At 42.8% G+C, this 19968-nt stretch overlaps 1 protein-coding gene across 5 annotated transcripts in view; it reads right to left on the bottom strand.

Annotated features, from left to right (window-relative positions):
* UBR4 (ubiquitin protein ligase E3 component n-recognin 4) overlaps window positions 1–19968 on the bottom strand; it is a 131101-nt gene that overhangs the window by 88302 nt on the left and 22831 nt on the right. For 4 of the 5 annotated variants that reach the window (XM_049617952.1, XM_049617951.1, XM_049617950.1 and 1 more), the window contains exons 15-28: window positions 19766–19953; window positions 18670–18829; window positions 18464–18549; window positions 11052–11221; window positions 9438–9720; window positions 8622–8772; window positions 7634–7713; window positions 7040–7168; window positions 6032–6214; window positions 5757–5879; window positions 5438–5667; window positions 3315–3436; window positions 1905–2002; window positions 754–911 (exon numbers count right to left, since the gene is read on the bottom strand). In XM_049617952.1, the coding sequence (XP_049473909.1) occupies window positions 754–911; window positions 1905–2002; window positions 3315–3436; window positions 5438–5667; window positions 5757–5879; window positions 6032–6214; window positions 7040–7168; window positions 7634–7713; window positions 8622–8772; window positions 9438–9720; window positions 11052–11221; window positions 18464–18549; window positions 18670–18829; window positions 19766–19953 (2161 nt within the window). The remainder of the gene's footprint in view (window positions 1–753; window positions 912–1904; window positions 2003–3314; window positions 3437–5437; window positions 5668–5756; window positions 5880–6031; window positions 6215–7039; window positions 7169–7633; window positions 7714–8621; window positions 8773–9437; window positions 9721–11051; window positions 11222–18463; window positions 18550–18669; window positions 18830–19765; window positions 19954–19968) is intronic. The other variant, XM_049617953.1, reaches the window with a different exon arrangement.

Below are 19968 nucleotides of genomic sequence, written 5' to 3'. Positions count from 1 at the left end.
AGAAAATGGAACCATGTCAATGGATATACTCCCCCAAAATTAGCTGCAAAGGCAAGGACCGGGCAATTCAATCACTTATTGAGGGGTGAGAGCTTTTACCCCAGGCTTTTTTTCCCTTGGCAGTTATTTTTTTACATAGATGTAATCATACAACTTCAAAATTTTCTTTTTCGTTATTCTATCAAAAACAAAAATCATTTCCATGTAAAAAGCCCATTTATTAAAATGTTAAATAATGTAAGGTGTATTTTATAGAGTATTCAGAAAAGAAAATGAACTGAAACCTAAACTAGAAACCCAGACAACTCTTCTAGAACTACCAGGAATCCGGACCACGCTTAAGGCAATATGATACGGGACTTCACCTGTGACCTATGTACTGGAAGACAGAGCATGCCTCCACTGGCCTGTCCCAGCCCCACAATAGCAGAGTCTAACTCCCGTGATGATTCTGGAGACACGCGATTTGAAATACATCACTGCCACCTTCAAATTCCGACCCGAAGCACCTCAAAATTACAATATGATTTGAAGCCTGCATGGCCTCTTCTGCAGGAGGGGAGGAGGTATCCTGTTGCCTTTCACATGGCATTCTAGATGAATGTTCACACTCTATTCACTCTGAAACAATACTCTCTCTGCTATCGAAGCATGCAGGAAAAGCATCATTATACAGCCCTACATCCCGTCTTCCTTTAGCTACGACAGGACGCAGGCACAGCGAGCACCGAGGGCTGGGCAGTAGGTACTCACACAATAAGATCTCCAGTCAGCCTGACCAGGGAGAGAAGGGTGTGCTTCAGGGAAGCAGCCAGGGGCAGGCTTTGGCCACAAAGTGTCCCCAAGTGAGCAGCCTGCACAGCACTGATGTAACTCTCCGAAGGGATGGTGTCATTAGCAAAGGCATTGCGCTGGAAGGGAACAAAACAGACAAGAACAGAAAAAGCGTCTACCTATCTGGGATAAACTCTCGTGTGGGGGAAAAATACCAACTGACATAAACTAAGACCTCCACCGAGGTTTCTAGACAACGGCTCTACTCAGTATATACTATTATCCATCCTGGAAAGCAACGTGGGGTGGAGCACTGAAAGCAGTTAACAAATTGTAGTGAGTACAAAGTTAACTTAAAATTTCAAAAGTTAAGTTAAGATGTTAGTACAAAGTTAAGATACCCAATACCAGGTTTCAAATCATTAGAATACATTATACTTCACATTAAGACTACTGTCTCTCATAATTAAGAAAGATCTGTATTTTGCAAAGCCCCAGAGCCTCCATTAAAATATCTTCATGATCCTTCTGCTATAGCTCCGGGTGATGTAAATAGGGGTCACGATTACAAAGCAGGACAACAAGATTATAATATTTGGCTTTTCCAAAGAACTGTGACAACGGAATTATCTGTTAATAGAGGTAATTTGATTAGAGCATCCACAAAGGTCAAGTAAATGGACAGAAGATTCTACAGTCTTCTAAGAGCCTAAAGAACCTAAAAGCTACTATATAAAATCATTACAAAAGGAGTAGGCGCCTGACATTTCTCCTAAAAAGAAAATGAAACAGTTTATATCTTCTGAGAATTCAGATGCTAGATCTTGTCAGCACTTTACACTTAATACGATTCATCTTCACATCCCAGTCTTAAGCAGACGAAAAAACACACTCATAGTAATAAGGTGGTCGTCCACTTAACAGGGTAACCCAGACTTCCTAACAAAACGACCACCTGGGTACCGCTTGGGTAATTCAAGGCTTTGATTATCGATTCAAACATCAATTATCATTAGCAAATATACTGCTGCATACCAAGACCTCGTGGCAGCTAGTTTCAGCCTAAGGAACAAGAACAGAACACAGAATAGCCGGTGCTCCACATTTCTATTCCCAGAACAGACACTCACCCAGGAGCCAATGTTGGGAAACTCGTTGGTGTTGATGTTATTCCAGGATTCACACACAGCCTGCACCCAGGATGGTAAATTCTGAACCAGTGTGGGACCTGGAGGCGACAGGAAGGATGAGAACTCATCACCAGAGGGAAAGAATGACACATAGTATTTTAAAGCCAAGCCCAAATGCAGAAAGAAACACCATTGCCCAAGCTGTCAAAATAATTACGAAGATCGCTTAGATGGGTGTTTCAATAGCAGTACTATGTCCAAGAGCTAACTAACTGCTTAATAGCTAACAATGTCGATTATAAGGTTTTCACTTCCCATCACATTCACTTTCTAATCTTGCAAATAAAGACGACAACTGAAAACAAGATGCGAAGTGGGGGCATGTCGCTACAAGTCAGGCTAAGACCGCTCTTCAGCCTCTGCTACACCCTCTGTGGACGGGCAGCACTCTGACCTCTTTTCTCCTTAAGACAAATCTGAGGACAGGGATTCTTAATCCACATCAAGAACAGTGTTTGATGAAGTAGTAGAATTTAATTTCTTCAAGTGAGACAGACTACCTGAACACTGAAAGGGCATTTAAAGCTTGCAATTCAGGAAAATACAAACGGCTATAAATTTAAAGGGTAACTACCGCCCTTCACTCCAGTCCTGCTCAAGTCCTTTTGCTTCCCCATCCTACATTTCTATCAGATCATTCCTAAAAAAGGGAAGAGGTTTGCCCAGCACAAAGGGACAGCTTGCTAATCTTCCTGATCTCTATAAATGACAAATAGAACAGGGGCGCCTGGGTGGCTCAGTCCATTAAGTGTCTGATTCTTGGTTTCAGCTCAGATCATGATCTCATGGTCGTGAGTTTGAGCCCTGCATTGGGCTCTGTGCCAACAGTGTGGAGCCTGCTTGGGATTCATTCTCTGTCTCTCTCTCTCTCTCTCTCTCTCTCTCTCTCTCTCTGCCTCTCCCTGCTCATGCTGTCTCTCAAAATAAATCAATAAACTAAAAAGAAAAAAGAAAACAAGAACAAAGATCTGTGCTAACAGCAACAGTTTAATGCTGTTGGTTTAATGATGTTGGTTTGGATCCCAGCCTCCACATATTGCAAGATGCAGGATTTCGGGCAAGTTAACTTCGAGGACTTAGTTTCCTAATGAGTAAAAGGGGACGGTAACACTTCACAGGGCTCCTGAGAGGACAGATAGACACAGACACAGACACAGACACAGACAGACACACACACACACACACACACACACACACACACACACACACACCTGTGTCTGACACACAAAGGCCCCAGTGAGTGGTAAATGTCAGCAGGCAGGCAGATAAATGGTAGTACTCATTCTCAATGGTATTAATAGCATTATACTATTACTCAATGGTAGTAATAGCATTTTCAAATTCACTTACCCAGAGTGTTGGCCTTGCACCTACTAGAGCCAATAGCCAAAACAGCAGCAAAGCCATGCAATTTCTCCTGGGATGGTTTTTCAGTGGATCCTTCTTCATTAAAGTTCTGTAGCAAATAGGCTCTGAAGAAAAAACAGGGGGCTACATGAAAACTGAAGTAATCTACTCCCATCATAGGAGAAACTACCCTAGACAAATTGAAATACCTGTTATCTCAGTTTCCTAATCTATTAAATATAGTTGAGAGTACCTACCCATTTCTAATCTCCTACAAATTCCAATGGGCAACTGTTTCCAAAGAATATCCCATCCTCTGAAATGTTCCCAAAACATAATTCCAGGACAGATGAGCTTGGCGAACATTGAACACTATCCACCCACCTCTCCCCGGCCTTGGAAGTTTGGCAATGTATATACTGAAGGCTCTGAGAAGTACGGTTGACCTTTGAACGACATTAAGTGTTAACTGCACAGGTACACTCACACGTGGATCTTTGTCGGTAAATACCGTACAGTACTGTAAACATATTCTGTCTTCCTTGTGGTTTTCGTATGATGTTATCTTTTTATGTTTTACAAATAGCTTACTTAATTGTAAGAATACAGGATATGATACCTTTGTATACAAGATACGCGCTAATCGATCGTTTTGATGTTACCAGTAAGGCCTCCGATCAACAGCAGGCTATTAGTAGTTATGTTTTGGGGAGTCAAAAGTTCTCTGCGGATTTCTAACTGCACAGGGGGATTGGTGCCCCTAACCCATGCTGTTCAAGGATCAACTATACTATACTTTCTCGAAAGCTGTTCAATTATATTTACTCAGCACTTCCCAAACTTACTTGCCAGGAACATTTATTAACAGTATACAAACTGTTGGCATTAATTAATGGGTCAGATTAGAGCCCACAAGCTCTCAGAGGGAAGTGACTTGGTCACCTTTGACCCTGCGATATCCCTGGTACCTAGATCAGTACTTGGCACAAGCAAGCACTCACATTTCCTACTCACGCTTATGGCTCATATATTGTCAAAAATTGTGCCTCTAGCAATAGTCTCTGCTCTACTTACTCCAAGACACTCACACCCAGACATTAGTTAAACTTTATAACAATCCGAGTCCCTTTCAGCACAAAAGTTCCAAAGAACAGGAGCTGAACAGTGAAATCCTACGGGCACCAGATAAAGTAAATGAGCATAAAGGGGCCCGGTGGGCAGAGCTACAAGGGGCAGCCACTCCTCAACTCCAGTGTGTTAATGTCACATGGGATGTCAAGCCCAGTTTTGCCAGCTCTTCCAATGTAAGAAAAGCCTGAAATCTTGTTTTGTGAACAAATTCCTAATTTTTATACACTGAAAACAAATTCCACAATATTTAAACATCCCACAGAACAAGTCTACAGGGCATGCAAATTGCAGTGTTTATTACTTAAGAAAGGACTGGATTTCAAAATACTCTCTAACTCATTAGGAAATTTTTTTCTCTAACTACCTACCATGAAATTCAAAAACATTTAAAGCTTTATCTTAGTGAGTAACAGAAATGACATGTCTGGAGAAATTGTGTTACCTTTCCTTATATCCTACAAGGTAAATGATACAAAATATTTAAAGATTTATAGAAATCAAACTTCTCGACTCTTCCTGAACTATTTGAAAATTCCCTCATCAGGCAGTCTACAAAGAGAGGGGGAAAAAAGAAAAAACCTAAGCTGACAAAAATAAAAATAAAAAATGTGTACAATTCTGAGTCCTTTGGGATCTGCACAGTGAACAGTACCTAGAACCACAAAGTCTAGGGGCACCTAAGTGGCTCAGTTGGTTAAGTGTCAGACTCTTACTGATTTCGGCTCAGGTCACGATCTCATGGTTCTTGGGTTCAAGCCCCGCACTGGGCTCTACACTGACAGTGCAGAGCCTGCCTGGGATTCTCTCTCCCCTCCCTCTGCCCCTACAGCACTTGATCTCTCTCTCAAAATAAATAAATAAACTTAAAAAAAAAAAAAAAAAAAAAAAACACCGCTAAGTCCAATGTGAAGAATTTTCAGGCCTCTAAGGAAAGCAAACCACCGAAGGATCTAAATTCCCCATCTTGACATCCGTGGGCAGGCAGCCTGTCACACCTAATGAACGATGCATAGGTGTCGATGAGTTGTAGGGTGGCTGGAAGCAGGTTCTTGGTGACCTCAGATGACTTATGAGGATCAGTCTCAGCGGCCATCTTAGAAAAATGCTCATCCAGAGAGACCTGGACCTTCGAGATGGCAGCATCGAGGGTGTAGATGGACTGCAGGCTTGGAATTTCATGAAGTTGCAAGATGGTGGTACAGTCAATGCTACAGAATGATGAGATCTTTAAAGATACCCAAGATACTAATTAGTTGTGGGGAAAGACTGCAGCAGAAGCTAAATCCTGTCATTATGAACCCAAAACTAACGTACCTGTCGAGCAAAGTATTCCTCTACAATTTCAACGTCATACTTCACTGAGCTGCACTTGGTGGATGCCAGTTCTAAGAGAGAACTGGCATGTTCAGCCTTCATGCCCTGTTTGATAAGGTGATCCTATTTGGACAGCCAAGAAAACGCGTTCAGAAGGTTGACACAGACAGAATCTAAAGCTTTCATTACTCTTAAATTAACAAGTTCCCACAAGTACAGAGCACGGTGACTTTGGACAACCCTTTGGCAGCAAGGCCTGTGTCACACTGCGGTACCTTTATCCAGTTGACGTAGGAGCTGATGCGGAGACGGGAAGACCACCTCAGGGTGTGTAAGATGTCACATTCACTCATCTCAGGGGAATTCATGGCCAGCTGGTTCATGTAAGTCTTCGATGGTGGCAAAATCCCTAGGATCCTCCACAGTATCAAGAAGTAATACTGAAGGGCACAGGCCTCCTGGAAAAAGCAAAGAGCAATCACAGCAATAGCACTTGCTATCGCGTCATGAGCTCCCTGACAGTGAGAACTGTTCCAAATACAGCATTTTTTTTTTAATATTTATTTTTGAAAGCAGACCGAGACAGAGCTCAAGTTGGGGGGTGGGGGGGGGGGGGGGGAGGCAGAGAGAGAGGGAGATCCAGAATCCCAAGCAGGCTCCAGGCTCCAGCTCCGAACTGTTAGCACAAAGCCTGATGCAGGGCTCAAACTCACAAATGGTGAGACCATGACAGAGCCGAAGCCGGATGCTCAACCCACTAAGCTACCCAGGCGCCCCCTGAATACATTTAGAGCAGACTGTGTAGAGTCCTGATTTTCAACTGAGATTTGGCTCTCAAGTCTGCTCCCCACATCTTTATAGAGAATACATCCAATAATAAAGCAGAACATGTTAGAACCCACATATAAATAATGTGCTCCACACTTGCACATCTCACAAGCCAAAATCACAGTTCTAAGACAACTTCGGCTCCCCAAGAATTTACCAAGTAACCAAAAGAGAGCAGGACATTCTGCCTCGCAGGCCCACAATCAGGTGGCCCTTTCTGTGGTTCTAATTGTTGTCATAACTTCTAGAGGTACAGAGACACATTCACGGGACCACAGGAAAAGCTCCAGTGGGAGACTTTCAATGTGACCTATCAACCACCATTCGCTGAAGGTAAGAAACAGATAATTCAATAACTGATTAGACCCCAGAAAGAAATTTCTGGTAGAACAGCTACCAAATCATCAAACACATCCCAAACTCTTCATCATCAGCCTGGGCTTCGGTGGTCTTACCAGGGCCGTTACGTTCTTATTTTCCTTCCTCCGGACTGTATCAAGCTGGGATCCAGCAGCAAGCAGTGATGTCAGTGCCGTATAAAGCTCATCATATTTGACAAGCTTGGAGAAAAGAACATCGCAGGCCTAATATCGAGAGAAAGAAAATCATTCTGTCCTATTTTTTGAAATATTTTTCCTCCAACCCATACACTACCATTTAACCTCAGAACTGACAAAACAGCTCATTCAAATTATAGTTATGAATTTCTCACTGCAGCAAGATTCCCACTCAGGGACCTCTCCCAGCTGATGGGTTATGGTGCACACACAAGTGCTGCAGGCTATAGAACGAGGCAACTATTTTTGTCCGTTAAAATATCGGCATGTGAACACACCAACAAAGACAGGAAGAAGGGTCCCCTACAGCAAAAGTGGAGCCCAGCGAATAAATCTCAAAACAATATTTTCCTTCTAGAATAACCTCAAATCCTAATACAGGCCAAATTCCCTCATTACAAAAAGCAAGTGACTCCCTTTTCCCCTGCCAGGCTGATTTTGGTGGAAACCATCTGACCCACATGTAAAATGGGGTTTTAAAATTCCTGGTACCACAGAATCAAGTCGGTTCAAATCATCCTCTGAGGCTTCTGGGGACAGGACACAGTAGAATCTGGGTTGTGGGACAGCATCTGAAAAACAATAAGCTCGTTAGAAGAATGGTTTCATTCTCGATTCTGCTTAGTAAGTATAAAATGTAAAAATTAAGAAAACCCTTTGGACACTTGAAAACACAAACAACCTTGGCACTACGGACTTTTGGACCAGATAATTCCTTGCTGAGGGAGGGCTATCCTGTGCACGACAGGATGTTTAGCACCCTTCCAGTTTTGACAACCAAATAGGTCTCCAGACATTGCCAACTGTCCCTTCTGGGCATGGGGCCCAAGCATCCCTAGTTAAGAACCACTGCTCTAGGAGGTAACAGAGGTGCTCTGCAAACACCAAGTTAATCATCAAAATTGGACCCACAGACTAACTGCATTAAACTTAAATGGCTGTCTCCCCAATATCAACAGGACTAACTACTAGGAGATCCCAATGACAGGATCTAAGGTTTGAGGAGTTTCCACAAACTCCACTCAACAGCTTACACTCCTCAGGAAGTGTGCAAACACAAACTAAAGATAAACACAAGAGGCACTTCATCAAAAGAAGGGACACCTGCTCTATGAGAAACACTGCAGAGAATGTCATGGCTCCCATTGTTTTCTGAATAGACTCCACCATGACCCAAAAGGAAATTTAGCCTGTGGGTTAGAACCACATTCCTCTGAAAAATTAAATGTAATCACTCCAAGTGGCAAAAATCCAAATATTGTACTCTATGAGCATACACAAGAATTCCTAATTCTTATGTATCAATGGTTTTTTGCTTTTTGTTTTTAAATCAACGTGGGATATGCAACGGTCTATTTCTGAAAAAGTTTTGAATCCACTGGTATCTGCCACCTATAAGGAATAGACTAAACCTTGAGGAGTCTCCAAATACCAAATTTAATCCCCCCAATGAGAGCCAATGAGTCAGCTTCTTACTGACCGTCTTTTTTCTGACCTGATGAAAAATGCTTAGACCAGTTTTCTTCTACTTCTTTGAACCCATGATAGAGAGGGGAAGTCGCCCGGCGGCTGCTGCTGTCCTGGGATCCACTTGCCCACCCAAAAGGAGGACTCAGCAAGTTATGCTGTACCTTTTAAAACACAAATACTCAAATTAAGAAAGATACACAGCCACATTCAGCATCTCACTGCAGGCATCACAACTGACCAACGTATCAAAGACTGGGAAACTCACAAGCCAAAACAAAAGTTTTAGATTTTTCCGTGACTTTTTTGGGGAACAATCTTTTTTGCTGAAGTTTAATAGGAATAGCACTCAAGCAAACATTTTAGGAAATGCTGAATAATCCTTACCTGGACCTCCCATCCTCGTGTTGGATCCTTACAACAAAAGAATTTACTAATCCATAAAACCTACTGCTCAACCATCATTCCTCCACTAACAAATATTCACGGTGGGGAGTGGCGGGTTGGGGGGGAACCGATGCTCGGGGCGCAGAGCTAGACACAGGTATAAAGTGGGGTGATTCAAAGGATATCTGTGAACAGAGCCTATAATCCAATTTTCACAAATGCATCAAATCAAATAATCTACACTTACTGCTCCTGGCTAGGTACAAAGCGTGAGTGCACATCCAGAAGTCCAGTGGTATTCCCAAGGTTAATCATAAACCTACCACAACAAACACCTGAAACCTCAAGTAAGCAGGTCATTTTGCTTTGGATCACCACAACTCAAGAAGAGTGACACTCTCAATCACAGCCAGTAGAGCGAAAACAATGCGTTCATCTGTACCTGCTCGAACAGATACACAGGGGCTTTGGAGTACTGATGAAGCAGATAATCGAAGATCAAAAGGAGGCGAGCCAGGATGAGGGGCACGGAGCGCGCCTGGGCCTCCACGCTGGCACTCAATTCCTGGATGATCTGCACGAACAGGGTCAGTATGGCCCGCCGGCCTTTCTCGGTGAAGTTGTGGAAAATGAGGAGGAGCAGCTGCAGATGCTCAACGTTCAAATCTTCCGTCTCACTGGGCACCACCCCCTGCAGGGCGCTCTGCTTCATGGTCGACAAGAACCTACCGCGGAGAAAAGGAGAACGTGTCTGGTGGACAAAGTCAGAACGCGTCCCCCACGAGTCACGGTGTCACGTGTGGAAGAGTTAAGCTTTCTAAACCCAGGCATCAAGACAACAAATCAAGGAAGACAAGAATCTACGTGGAAAGAGAAGATTTAAGAACTCAATCCTGGCTACAAAAAAGCAAGACTCGACCACAAAACATTCCCTGTCGACTGTGGTGACAGTGTTAACACGCACTCCGCCATTTCTGACCATGAAAAGAACCGGAAGCCCCCAAAAAGGTGGCCCCTTTTTTTTTTTTTTTTTAATTAATAAACCTGAACAGGTAGAGATAGTTCAATTACTTTCCCCTATCGTTTTTGGCTCTATAGCTTATCTTGAGAGCTTAGCCCTACAGGTTAAATTCACTACATGGTAACAGTCCAAAATGAGTCGGTGCGGTAAAAAGCAATAAAAAGAAATTACACTATTCGGAGAACTTGTCAGAAGAGATTTTATGCAAAAAAGGAATGAATGTAGCCAACTATTTCCACTGCCTCTGGCTATTAGGAAAGAGATTTGTGTTTTAATAAAGGTTTCCCTCATCCTCGTCTCTTCCCCCGACAACCCCCCTCCCCATTTTTTTTTTTTTTTTTTTTTTGCAAGATTCCACCAGGAAAAAACACAGTGGGTCTTTGGCACTCAAGGAGGTTTAGGATTTCTCAAATCCAGCATTACAGCTATTTGATCACAGAATGAGGAAGAGAAAAGCAAAGCCTTTTAGGAAAACAAACTGCTTTGAAGGCTCCTAACCATGTAAACAAAAATGGCAAATATAGGTCCATCTAAAGAGGATTTCGATGATTAATCTGAGCTTCCCCCAAGTGAAGAAATTCTTTAAAAGTTGTCCAAAAAAAGACTGCAAGTCACTTGGAGTGGTTTCACGTTGAAAACAGAACAGCCAAAGACAGAGCTGGCTTTCCTGTTCCCCACCTTTCAATAAATCAGGACAGGACTCTTGAATCGGTTACATTCAGGAGTCAGGTTATGTCTCAAAACTGCAACCAAACCCCCCCAGGTGCCAACGGATGACTTTGTTCCCAGACCATAGTTTATGTACTTCTGTTTTTTATATTACTTATTTAATTAATTAGATAACTAATTTGGTGCTCCCGTTTTTTAAACAGCACCTCTTCCCCCAAGGCCACCGGAAACACACACTCGTCCGCCCTCACCAGTTTGTGCCATCAGCAGATACCACCTCAGAGCCACGGACTAACTACAAAGAAGTCAAACAAATCAAAAAAGTCCATAACCTTCTCTGCAGGGCTTCACCTGGAGTTCTCTTACCTGTCCCAAACTTTAAGGCATTCAGGGACATCTGGATCACCTTGAGCAGCGGCTTTATGTTGCCAGATGAGCAAAAGGCGTGAAAGCACAGAGAGGCTTTGAGGGTGAATGTACAAGGGCCAGGGGCCCTCAGAGAAAGGCGCTACTCCCAGCTGCTGCAACAGCGTGTTCTGCCAGGAAAAGACACACAGGAAACCATTAGGAAAAAGACAGGGAATGAGGCCAAAGGTTACCAATGAGCCCTAAATGTTACCCTTTATGCTGGAGGAGTATTTTTTTTTTTCTCTTCAAAAGTCACTTTTAATAAAAGAAACGACAAGCCACAGTATGAGAAACAGTATTTTAAAAACATTTATCTAACTAAGAACTTGTATCTAGAATTTACAAAGAACCTTTCAATTCAGTAAGGAAGGGACACACCATAATGGTTTAAATGGGAAAATTTTGAATAGGTAGCTCAGAAAATAAAATATATTGACTGCAAAGGAAAAACATAAAAAAAAAAAAAAAAAAGTCAAGGGACACCTGGGTGGCTCAGTAGGTTGAACACCCGACTCTTGATTTCGGCGCTGAAGGAGTATTTTAAAGGGCACACAGAAATTCAGATTCAGACGCGGTTTGCAGAAAGGTCACTTCGCTCAACAAACAGGAAAACTATCGAGGGAAAATTACTCATCTAGCCCCATTCACAACTACAGTTAATTGGTGTCAGAGATGGGGTCCTGAAAAAGGAGAAATGCAGAGATGCAAACTGAGACGGCAGAATCAGGACGATTTTCCAAACAGGCAGAACACGAAAAGTCTTCCCTTCAGAAGAAAACTTCCTGAACAATTTTAACGGCTGACAGTTTTTCTTCGATAACCAGTTATATACAAGTAATACGCCAAGTGGGGAGGTCGGTCCCGCACCTGTGGGTCCACCCACTTGTACGAACGGTATTAGCAGAGAAATCTGCCTGTAAGATGTCAAGGCACCTCCAATTAGTCAGGGCTGTGCCTCTGCCTCCAGTTGTAGCGTGTCTTTCAAATGAGCTTGACTTTGAGCTCAGTTATCTAAGCTGTAACTTATCTTCTCAAACACACACACAAACTGAGCAGGATGCCAATGGAACACCAGACAAAAGGCCAGTGTTCTCACTTGGCTTCAGAAAACACAAATCATAGTTACCTCAGGATACAGGATAAATTTCTAAGTCTGCCAAATTAAATTATGTTCTTAGGTAACACCCCAGAGGACCCCATTCCTGGGAAACAACCATTCAAAATGTCACAGATAATCAGGAGTAGTTCCCATGTGCTGGGCAGTTATCATGACTAAGTGCCGCACACCAACTGTCACAGGCAACGCTCTGGGCCACGATGTTACCTGGGTATGCGCTCCATTCTACTGATGCGGGAAACAGAGGTCAGAGTGGTTTAAAAACACACTAAGCCACAAGACTCCCAACTGCCCAAACCAGATTTATCTCTAAAATCTACATTCTCGGGGCACCTGGGTGGCTCAGTCAGTTAAGCGTCCGACTTCAGTTCAAGTCATGATCTCTCAGTTCGTGAGTTCGAGCCTCGTGTCGGGCTCTGTGCTGACCGTGCAGAGCCCGAGCCTGCTTCGGATTCTGGGTCTCCCTCACTCCCTGCCTCTCCCTTGCTTGCACTCTATGTGTGTGTGTCTCTCTCTCAAAAATAAACATTAGAAAAAAAATTTTTTTAAACTTAATGGAGTAATATTTGAAATAGTAAAACTTGAAAGAAGCAGAAAAAAAGAGATGAATTGATGTTCTGATTTTAACTGCAAAACTGTGCATCTATCTACACAGACAGGGACTACAAAGAAACATGGAAAAACATAAACCATGAATTTGGTGGAAGAATGTAACGTTACAATGTTATTTATAGGATTTTTTTTTTAAGAGAGGGTTTTTTTTGTTTTGTGTCCGTTGTCTCGGGCCTCAGAGCCGCAAAAAATGACCAAGCATTCCTCAGAGCCTGGATTAGCCCTAAGGAAGAGGGCTTCCTAAGAAGTAAAAGAGAGCCATAGCCCACCAACCAAGGCCTAGCCTGAAGTGCCCCCTCCAGCCCGAGCACCCCCGTGCCCACCCTTGCTTAATGCCAGCTCTCCTGGGTTCCTGGCCCCAGCCCTCGCCGCTCGGGCCATCCCCCGCCCACCTTGCTGTTTCTCATTACTTCAACGACTGCCCCTTAGTGGATAATTCCCAAAACCACATTACCACTCTTAATTTAAGTTCTGAATTTCAGACTCACATTTCCAACTACTTTCCAGATGTCTTCAACCCACTGGCCCCTCAAAACGTCATCATATTTAAAGTGGCTTTAATGGTAGTGGTAACCGTTTAACTAAAAAAGTTAATATATGCTACACAATTCTTACACACCAAATTCTTACATAGAATTCTCATATATAAAAACATACAAATTGTTTTTCTCATTGGGTTGAAAGGGCTGTAAGATGCAACATTCTGACACAGGAAGCAACATAATCAATAATCACATCGGTAACGCCTACTTAACTGCTTTTAGCTTACTCCATTAAAGGAAAGCCTCGGGGAGCCTAGGCAGCTCACTCGGTTACGCTCAGGTCATGATCTCACGGTTCTTCTCTTGAGTTCAGCGCAGAGCCATCCTCAGATCCTCTGTCCCCTTCACTCTCTGCCCCTCCCCTACTCACACTCTCTCTCTCAAAAATAAACATCTAAAAAAAATAAATAAATACCTGAAAAATTAAGGAGAGCCTAACGCTCAAGCTCTACTGCAGAATGGTTTCGAGGCTGGCTAACCACAACGGACGGCAAGACAGTTGGGCTGGTAAGGTGACACTGTTTTTAAAAACAAAAAGAGAAAATGGCAAACTGTGCCTCGTGTAGCTCAAGAACCCAAAGGACCATTCTGAGCAACCGTGCATAAATAAGCGATCCACGAGTACACACAACCTCTGAGCTGACTCAAACCCAGGAGTGCTCCCCGAGCACTCGGCACGGCTCCTCTACCACCAAACTAACCCTTCTCACCGATGGCCCCTTTCTACGAAAGACAACAGCATCCTTCTGGTCTCATCCGGGTTGTAAACCCAGGCAACACCTTAGACTCTCTCCTATCCGTGTTCTTTACCCCGTTCAAATAGTTTCCCGTGATCTCTATCTACCATGGGCCCTTTATCCACATGGTATCTCCTATCTCCCCCTTTTCTTATGATCTCACACTAACTCAAATCATCTGGATCTCTCCAGTGCCTACACTACCTGGCATGCAGTAGGTGCTCCATGAATACTCTGTGAATGAATGAATGAACTCAGACCTCTACGGTAACGTTAAATTATTATAATTTTATACATAATAATAATAAATATAATAACTATAAACACAACATTAAATGGTAATAGTAACAAAGACAGCAGCTAATGTTGAGTAGGCACTAATACTATGTGCCAGGTATGTTTCTCATTTTACTTTGTGATAAAAAACAACCGAAAACTGACCATTTTTTAAGTGCACAGTTCTGCGGCATTAAATACACACACACTGTGCAAACATCACTACCATCCATCTCCAGCACTTGTTTATTTTTCCGAACTGAAACCCGATACCTATTAAACACTAAGCCCCTGTGATCCCGGGATGTAAGAAGAAATGTATATTTGGTCTTTGTCTCATTCCTGGTACAGAGCTCCTAAAACTCTCATCATTTCCTGACAAGGGTGAGAAGAACGTGTTTTGTTATTCATAATAAGCCCCTTTCAGCATTACCTATGTTTATAATAAGGAGGCCCCTCGACAGCTTTAGGCCAGGGGCTGACTGCCAGGGGAACCAACCCTATGCTTAGAGAGCTGGAACCTTCAGTGCCATCCCCAACAGGGCTAGAGACAGAGAGAATCCCCAATGGCCAGTAGAGCAGGACAATGAAAACCACACAAGGCCTGCTTTCTCGTTTGGTTTCAGAAGACACAAATCATCTTACTAGACTGCTCTAATAACAAATTTGAAAGAAAGAACAGAGAGGCCATGCCAACCAAGCACATGGCATTTCAACAGAAAGCCCTCTTCCCAAGATGTCATCTCGGGAAGTAAATAAGTAGGCTTCAATTTCTCCTAGAAGCAGGGAACAGGCCTACTGGTCTTACCAACTCGGAACCAGTTTTTATGACCTGATAGGTGAAGACAATTTTTGTGATGAAACTTCTATCTGCTTACTTTCACAGACTGAGCTACATTCTGCTAACCTACCTTAAGGACACCGTGTATGTCCTGCAATAGCACTCAGGTATCTTGATAAAGGGACAGGACTCTGTACATGATCCCAGAGAAACAATATGCAGGGCAGGGGAACTCAATAGCAGGTCGTTAAATTACACTAACCATCCTTTACTCTCTTCCATCATAGCAATGAAATTTGGGGGCAGAATTTAAAAGCCCATGTTTGGAGATGGAATGAGAAGGGAGTTTTGAGGATTTGTTCTACATAAAGTCAGTGGTTATGGGAAGACAAGTTGCATGTCCACACAAGGTCTGGAATTAGTTTTTTACATGCTATGAGGACAAGATCATTACAGGAGTCTTAAGAACTCCTATTCTCTACAGAAAAATATTTCTTCCCCCATTATTTGGACAAGTTTCGGCAGGAAAAGGCCAAGTCTGTGAACTGTGAAACTTCCCTAAATAAACTTAAGATCTTAGTTATTCCCTAAATAAACTTAAGGAGCTCGTAACTTTGACACGACTTCCTGACCCTATACAGTCTGAGAAGGAGCTGCAGGCCATATACTGACTGAAGAATTTTCTTCTCTTCATCTTAGGTCAACAACTTTACCACTCTGTTTATATTCCCTTTCCTGCCAAAAAAACCCCACTCTGTTTCATCTAACAATAGGTACATACAAATAGGTTTTATAGTTATCTTTTTAAGCGATGAAATAAGCTCTTAAAATGTTAATTTTATTTTTGAGAGAGCGCTGGAGTGGGGGAGGGGCAGAGAGAGATGGGACAGAGCAGGCTTGGCACTGACAACACTGAGCCCGATGCGGCACTTAAGTCCAAAAAAACCAGAAGACCATGACCTGAGCCGAAGTCAGGTGCTCAAGAGACTGAGCCACCCAGGTGCCCCAACAAAGAAATGAATTTTTAAGAATTTCTCAAATAGGTCCACCTGGATGGTTCAGTAGGTTAAGTGTCTGACTCTTGGTTTCAGCTCAGGTCGTGATCTCACGGTTTGTGGGTTCGAGCCCCACACCGGCTCTGGGATGGCTGCATGGAGCCTGCCTGGGATTCGCACTCTCCCTCTCTCTGCCCTGCCCCCTCTGCATCGCTCTGTCTCTCTCTGTCTCAAAATAAACTTTAAGTGGGGGAAAAAAAAAAAAAAAAAGAATTTCTCAAATAGCCTAGGATTTTAAGAATCAAATTTAACCTCTTGAAATTGCTTCCTAGATTTTGTCCCTTTGGGGCAAGTGCAATCTCTTCGATTGTGTCCTGACTCTGAGAATCCACTGAAATAACCTTAAGAATAACAAAAAAAAAAATTTCAAAACAATCTTAGGGCAAACTACTGGAGATCTACCAAATTTAATTCTTCTAGGGGAGATGAAGGGTGGCCACAGCTAGGAATCTGCATTTTTTTAAACAAATTCCCCAGGGATCTTTATGTACACTAAAGAATGAGAACCACAAACTCTGACCGTGTTAAAAATAAGTTATTCTCAAAATATGACCTTGTCAAATGTTGGGAAAGTGAACCCACAAATCTCGAACACATTGCTGGTGATAGTAAATCTTGGTGCAGCTCCTGTGTTTGTTTGTTTGTTTGTTTGTTTATTTTATTTATTATTTATTTAAAGTAATCTCTACACCTAATGTGGGGCTCAAACTCACAATCCTGAGATTAAGAGTCGCATGCTCCACCAACTGAGCCAGCCAGGTGCCCCACTGATGTAGCTACTTTAGAGACCAGTCTGGCATCACCTGCTTACAATCACATACTCCATATCCTGCCAATTCCACTCCCAGTTCTCTACCCAAGAGAACCCCTTGTTTTATCACAGGAGACTTCTACAACAAAGATCACAACAACAACTGGAATAGCAACAAAATCTGACACAATCCAAAGGTCCAACAGTGGGAGCAGAGGGGAGCTGGTATAGTCACAGATACAATGGGACAGCAGACAGCAGTCAAAGCAAGAACTTCAGAATTAACAGTAATATAAATGAACCTGGGCAACATAGTGGTAAATAATATTAAGTGAAAAAAGAAAGCCTAAAAAGATTAGATATAGCACGGTATCATTACTATAATGCTTAAAACAATCAATTTAAAACTTTAAGGACTACGAATGTAAAAATAAATATATATAGGGGCACCTGGGTGGCTCAGTCGGTTAAGCATCTGACTCTGGCTCAGGTCATAATCTCATGGTAAATTCAAGCCCCGTGTTGGGCTCTGTGCTGACAGTTCAGAGCCTGGAGCCTGCTTCAGATTCTGTCTCCCTCTTTCTCTGTCCCTCCCCCCCCAACTCTCTCTCTCCCTCAAAAATAAACTTCAAAAAAATTGTTAGTAAATAAAATACATATATACATACATATACATATATATGTATATGTATGTATATATGTATACATACATGGATATATAATATATAAATAAAAATAACGAATGAAGGAATCTGAGATGCAGGATTCAGAACATCACCTACCAGCGGGGAGAGAAAACCCTAAGATTTCAAAACTTACAATCAAGATCCTAGGCTTTATTTTCGTGGTGAGTTTGCAAATAGCAGTCTATCTGAAAACACCTACTCCTGTAATTTGAATGATTATTTTTTTTTAAGCTTATTTATTTATTTTTAAGAGTGAGTGCGAAGAAAGTGCAAGCAGAGAAGGGGCAGAAAGAGAAGAAGAGAGAATGCCAAGCAGACTCTGTGCCGTCAGCACAGAGCCTAATGCGGGGCTCAAACTCACAAACCGTGAGATCATCACCTGAGCCAAGATCAAGATGTTTAACCAACTGAGCTACCCAGGCGCCTGAATGATTCTTTTAAAACACACATTTCAACATGTATTTCTTAGATTACTAATTAAGTTAAGCATCTCCTGCGTTTGCTGGCCATGTGTATTTCCCTTTTTTATAAACCGCTCTCATCTATTTTGTCCGCTTGCCTACTGCGACAGTCCTCAGGAGCTGTTTTCATCATTTTTCCTTTTCAGTTTACTGAATGACTTGGGGATAAAGAACACATTTCCTCTTCCCTAAAATGATCCTCATCAGGGCAGTGGGACATAATCATCTCTCAACACTCTTTCCAGTGAGGGGGTCTCCAGGATAAACTATGTTCCTTTGCGACTGGAAGGCTACAGCCTACTGGGAGCTGACACAGACAGCGCTTGGCCAAAGGGTCACAGTGCACACAAACCTGCAGGTTGGGCGACTGAAGATCAGAAGTTACCAGAGAATGGTTGAAGTGATAGAGAGCAGCAGCAAACTCTTCATCTGATGAACCTTGGAGGCAAATAAGAAAGCCAATGACTCAAGCAGCCACTTGATGCATTACACCGCCCTGGCGACAGCCAAACCCCACCGGGGAAAAAAACCCGCCAGGCACCGATCCTGTCTACTGACCCTTGAGTCCATCCTTGTCCACCTCCTTAATGATACTGGCCAGGGTGGCCATGTGGTGTTCTGAAAGAGACACACTCAGGTAGTTTCGGATAAAATTATTCCGTGAGTTCAGCATGGAAGAGGTAATGAAGTTCAAAATGTTGGAAGCCAGACCTAAGAACTAAAGAGAGCACAGAGAAGTTCATGTCAGGTTCATAAGCCCAGAGTGCCTCTAAATCCTCAATCTAAATAGAAATAAAACATGCCCATAGAGCTGATGGAACAAATGCAATGAATTCAAGTCCCCTACAGTGGGAGTGGGGCTAAGCTTAACTATGACAATCTTTCCCACATAATTCTTCCAGTTACAAAAAATGGCACCAGTTGAACACAACAGACTTCAGAAAACTCCGTGTGAAGACAGAGGCTTCTACACAGACTTGCTTCTTTCACTCCTCCAAGGCCCTGTATTTGTTCAGCTCGGGGACATTATTGGAATAAGGAATTCGGAAGCCTGTATGATCATTATACACACAGGGAATTCCCAGCTCCTTACTGCTCTCTCAAAATGAAACTGAATTATTGTGTAAATGTTTTATGTCCACAGCCTTGACTAGACTAAGCTGTATGAAAGTGAGGTCCGTATCTGACGTGTCTGCTTTAGAACAGGGCTGATAGTACATCATCTAGAAATACTGCTTGAACAAATAATTAGCGAGCATTTAACGACGTACCACACCTATGCTAAGGGCTCTTCACTTCTTCGCAACACCCTTAAAGGCAGGTACTATCACTCCCATATGACAGAAGACAACGCTGAGGCTCGGAGAAGTTTAGATTCTTGCCCACAGTCTCAAAGCCAGTGAGTGGTAAAAGCTAGATCCAAACTCACTTCTAACTCCAAAGGCTATGTTACTAACCCTCAATCAGAGAAGCAACACCAAGGGTACAAGTTATTTAATCAAATGCAATCAGTACACTCAGGCCCTAAGTAAAAACACCTTTAAACATGACAGTTAATTAACCAATCTACAAAATGTCTGAGTTCAAATGGTCTGCTCTTCACACCCCTTCTTCCCATTTCTCCCTCCCGTAAACCTCAGAAATCTACTCTTACCAACTCAGGATCTTTGCGACTAGCCAAAATGTTGCCCTTCTCACCGGGGGCCTGTTTACTGGGGCTTTTAACGCGAGGCGAGCTCTCCAGCGGAGGGGGCGGGGGAGGGGGTGGAGGTGCCACTTTCTCCTTACTGGGGGAGATGGTCTCCTCAAACCATTGCCCCAAAATAGGCTCACTGTCATCATCTGGAACAGAGAAAG

Source organism: Panthera uncia (genome assembly GCF_023721935.1).
Source record: "Panthera uncia isolate 11264 chromosome C1 unlocalized genomic scaffold, Puncia_PCG_1.0 HiC_scaffold_4, whole genome shotgun sequence".
NCBI classification, from domain to species: domain Eukaryota; kingdom Metazoa; phylum Chordata; class Mammalia; order Carnivora; family Felidae; genus Panthera; species Panthera uncia.
The sequence above is the reverse complement of the archived record's forward strand: the minus strand, read 5'-3'. Positions and strand labels throughout refer to the sequence as shown.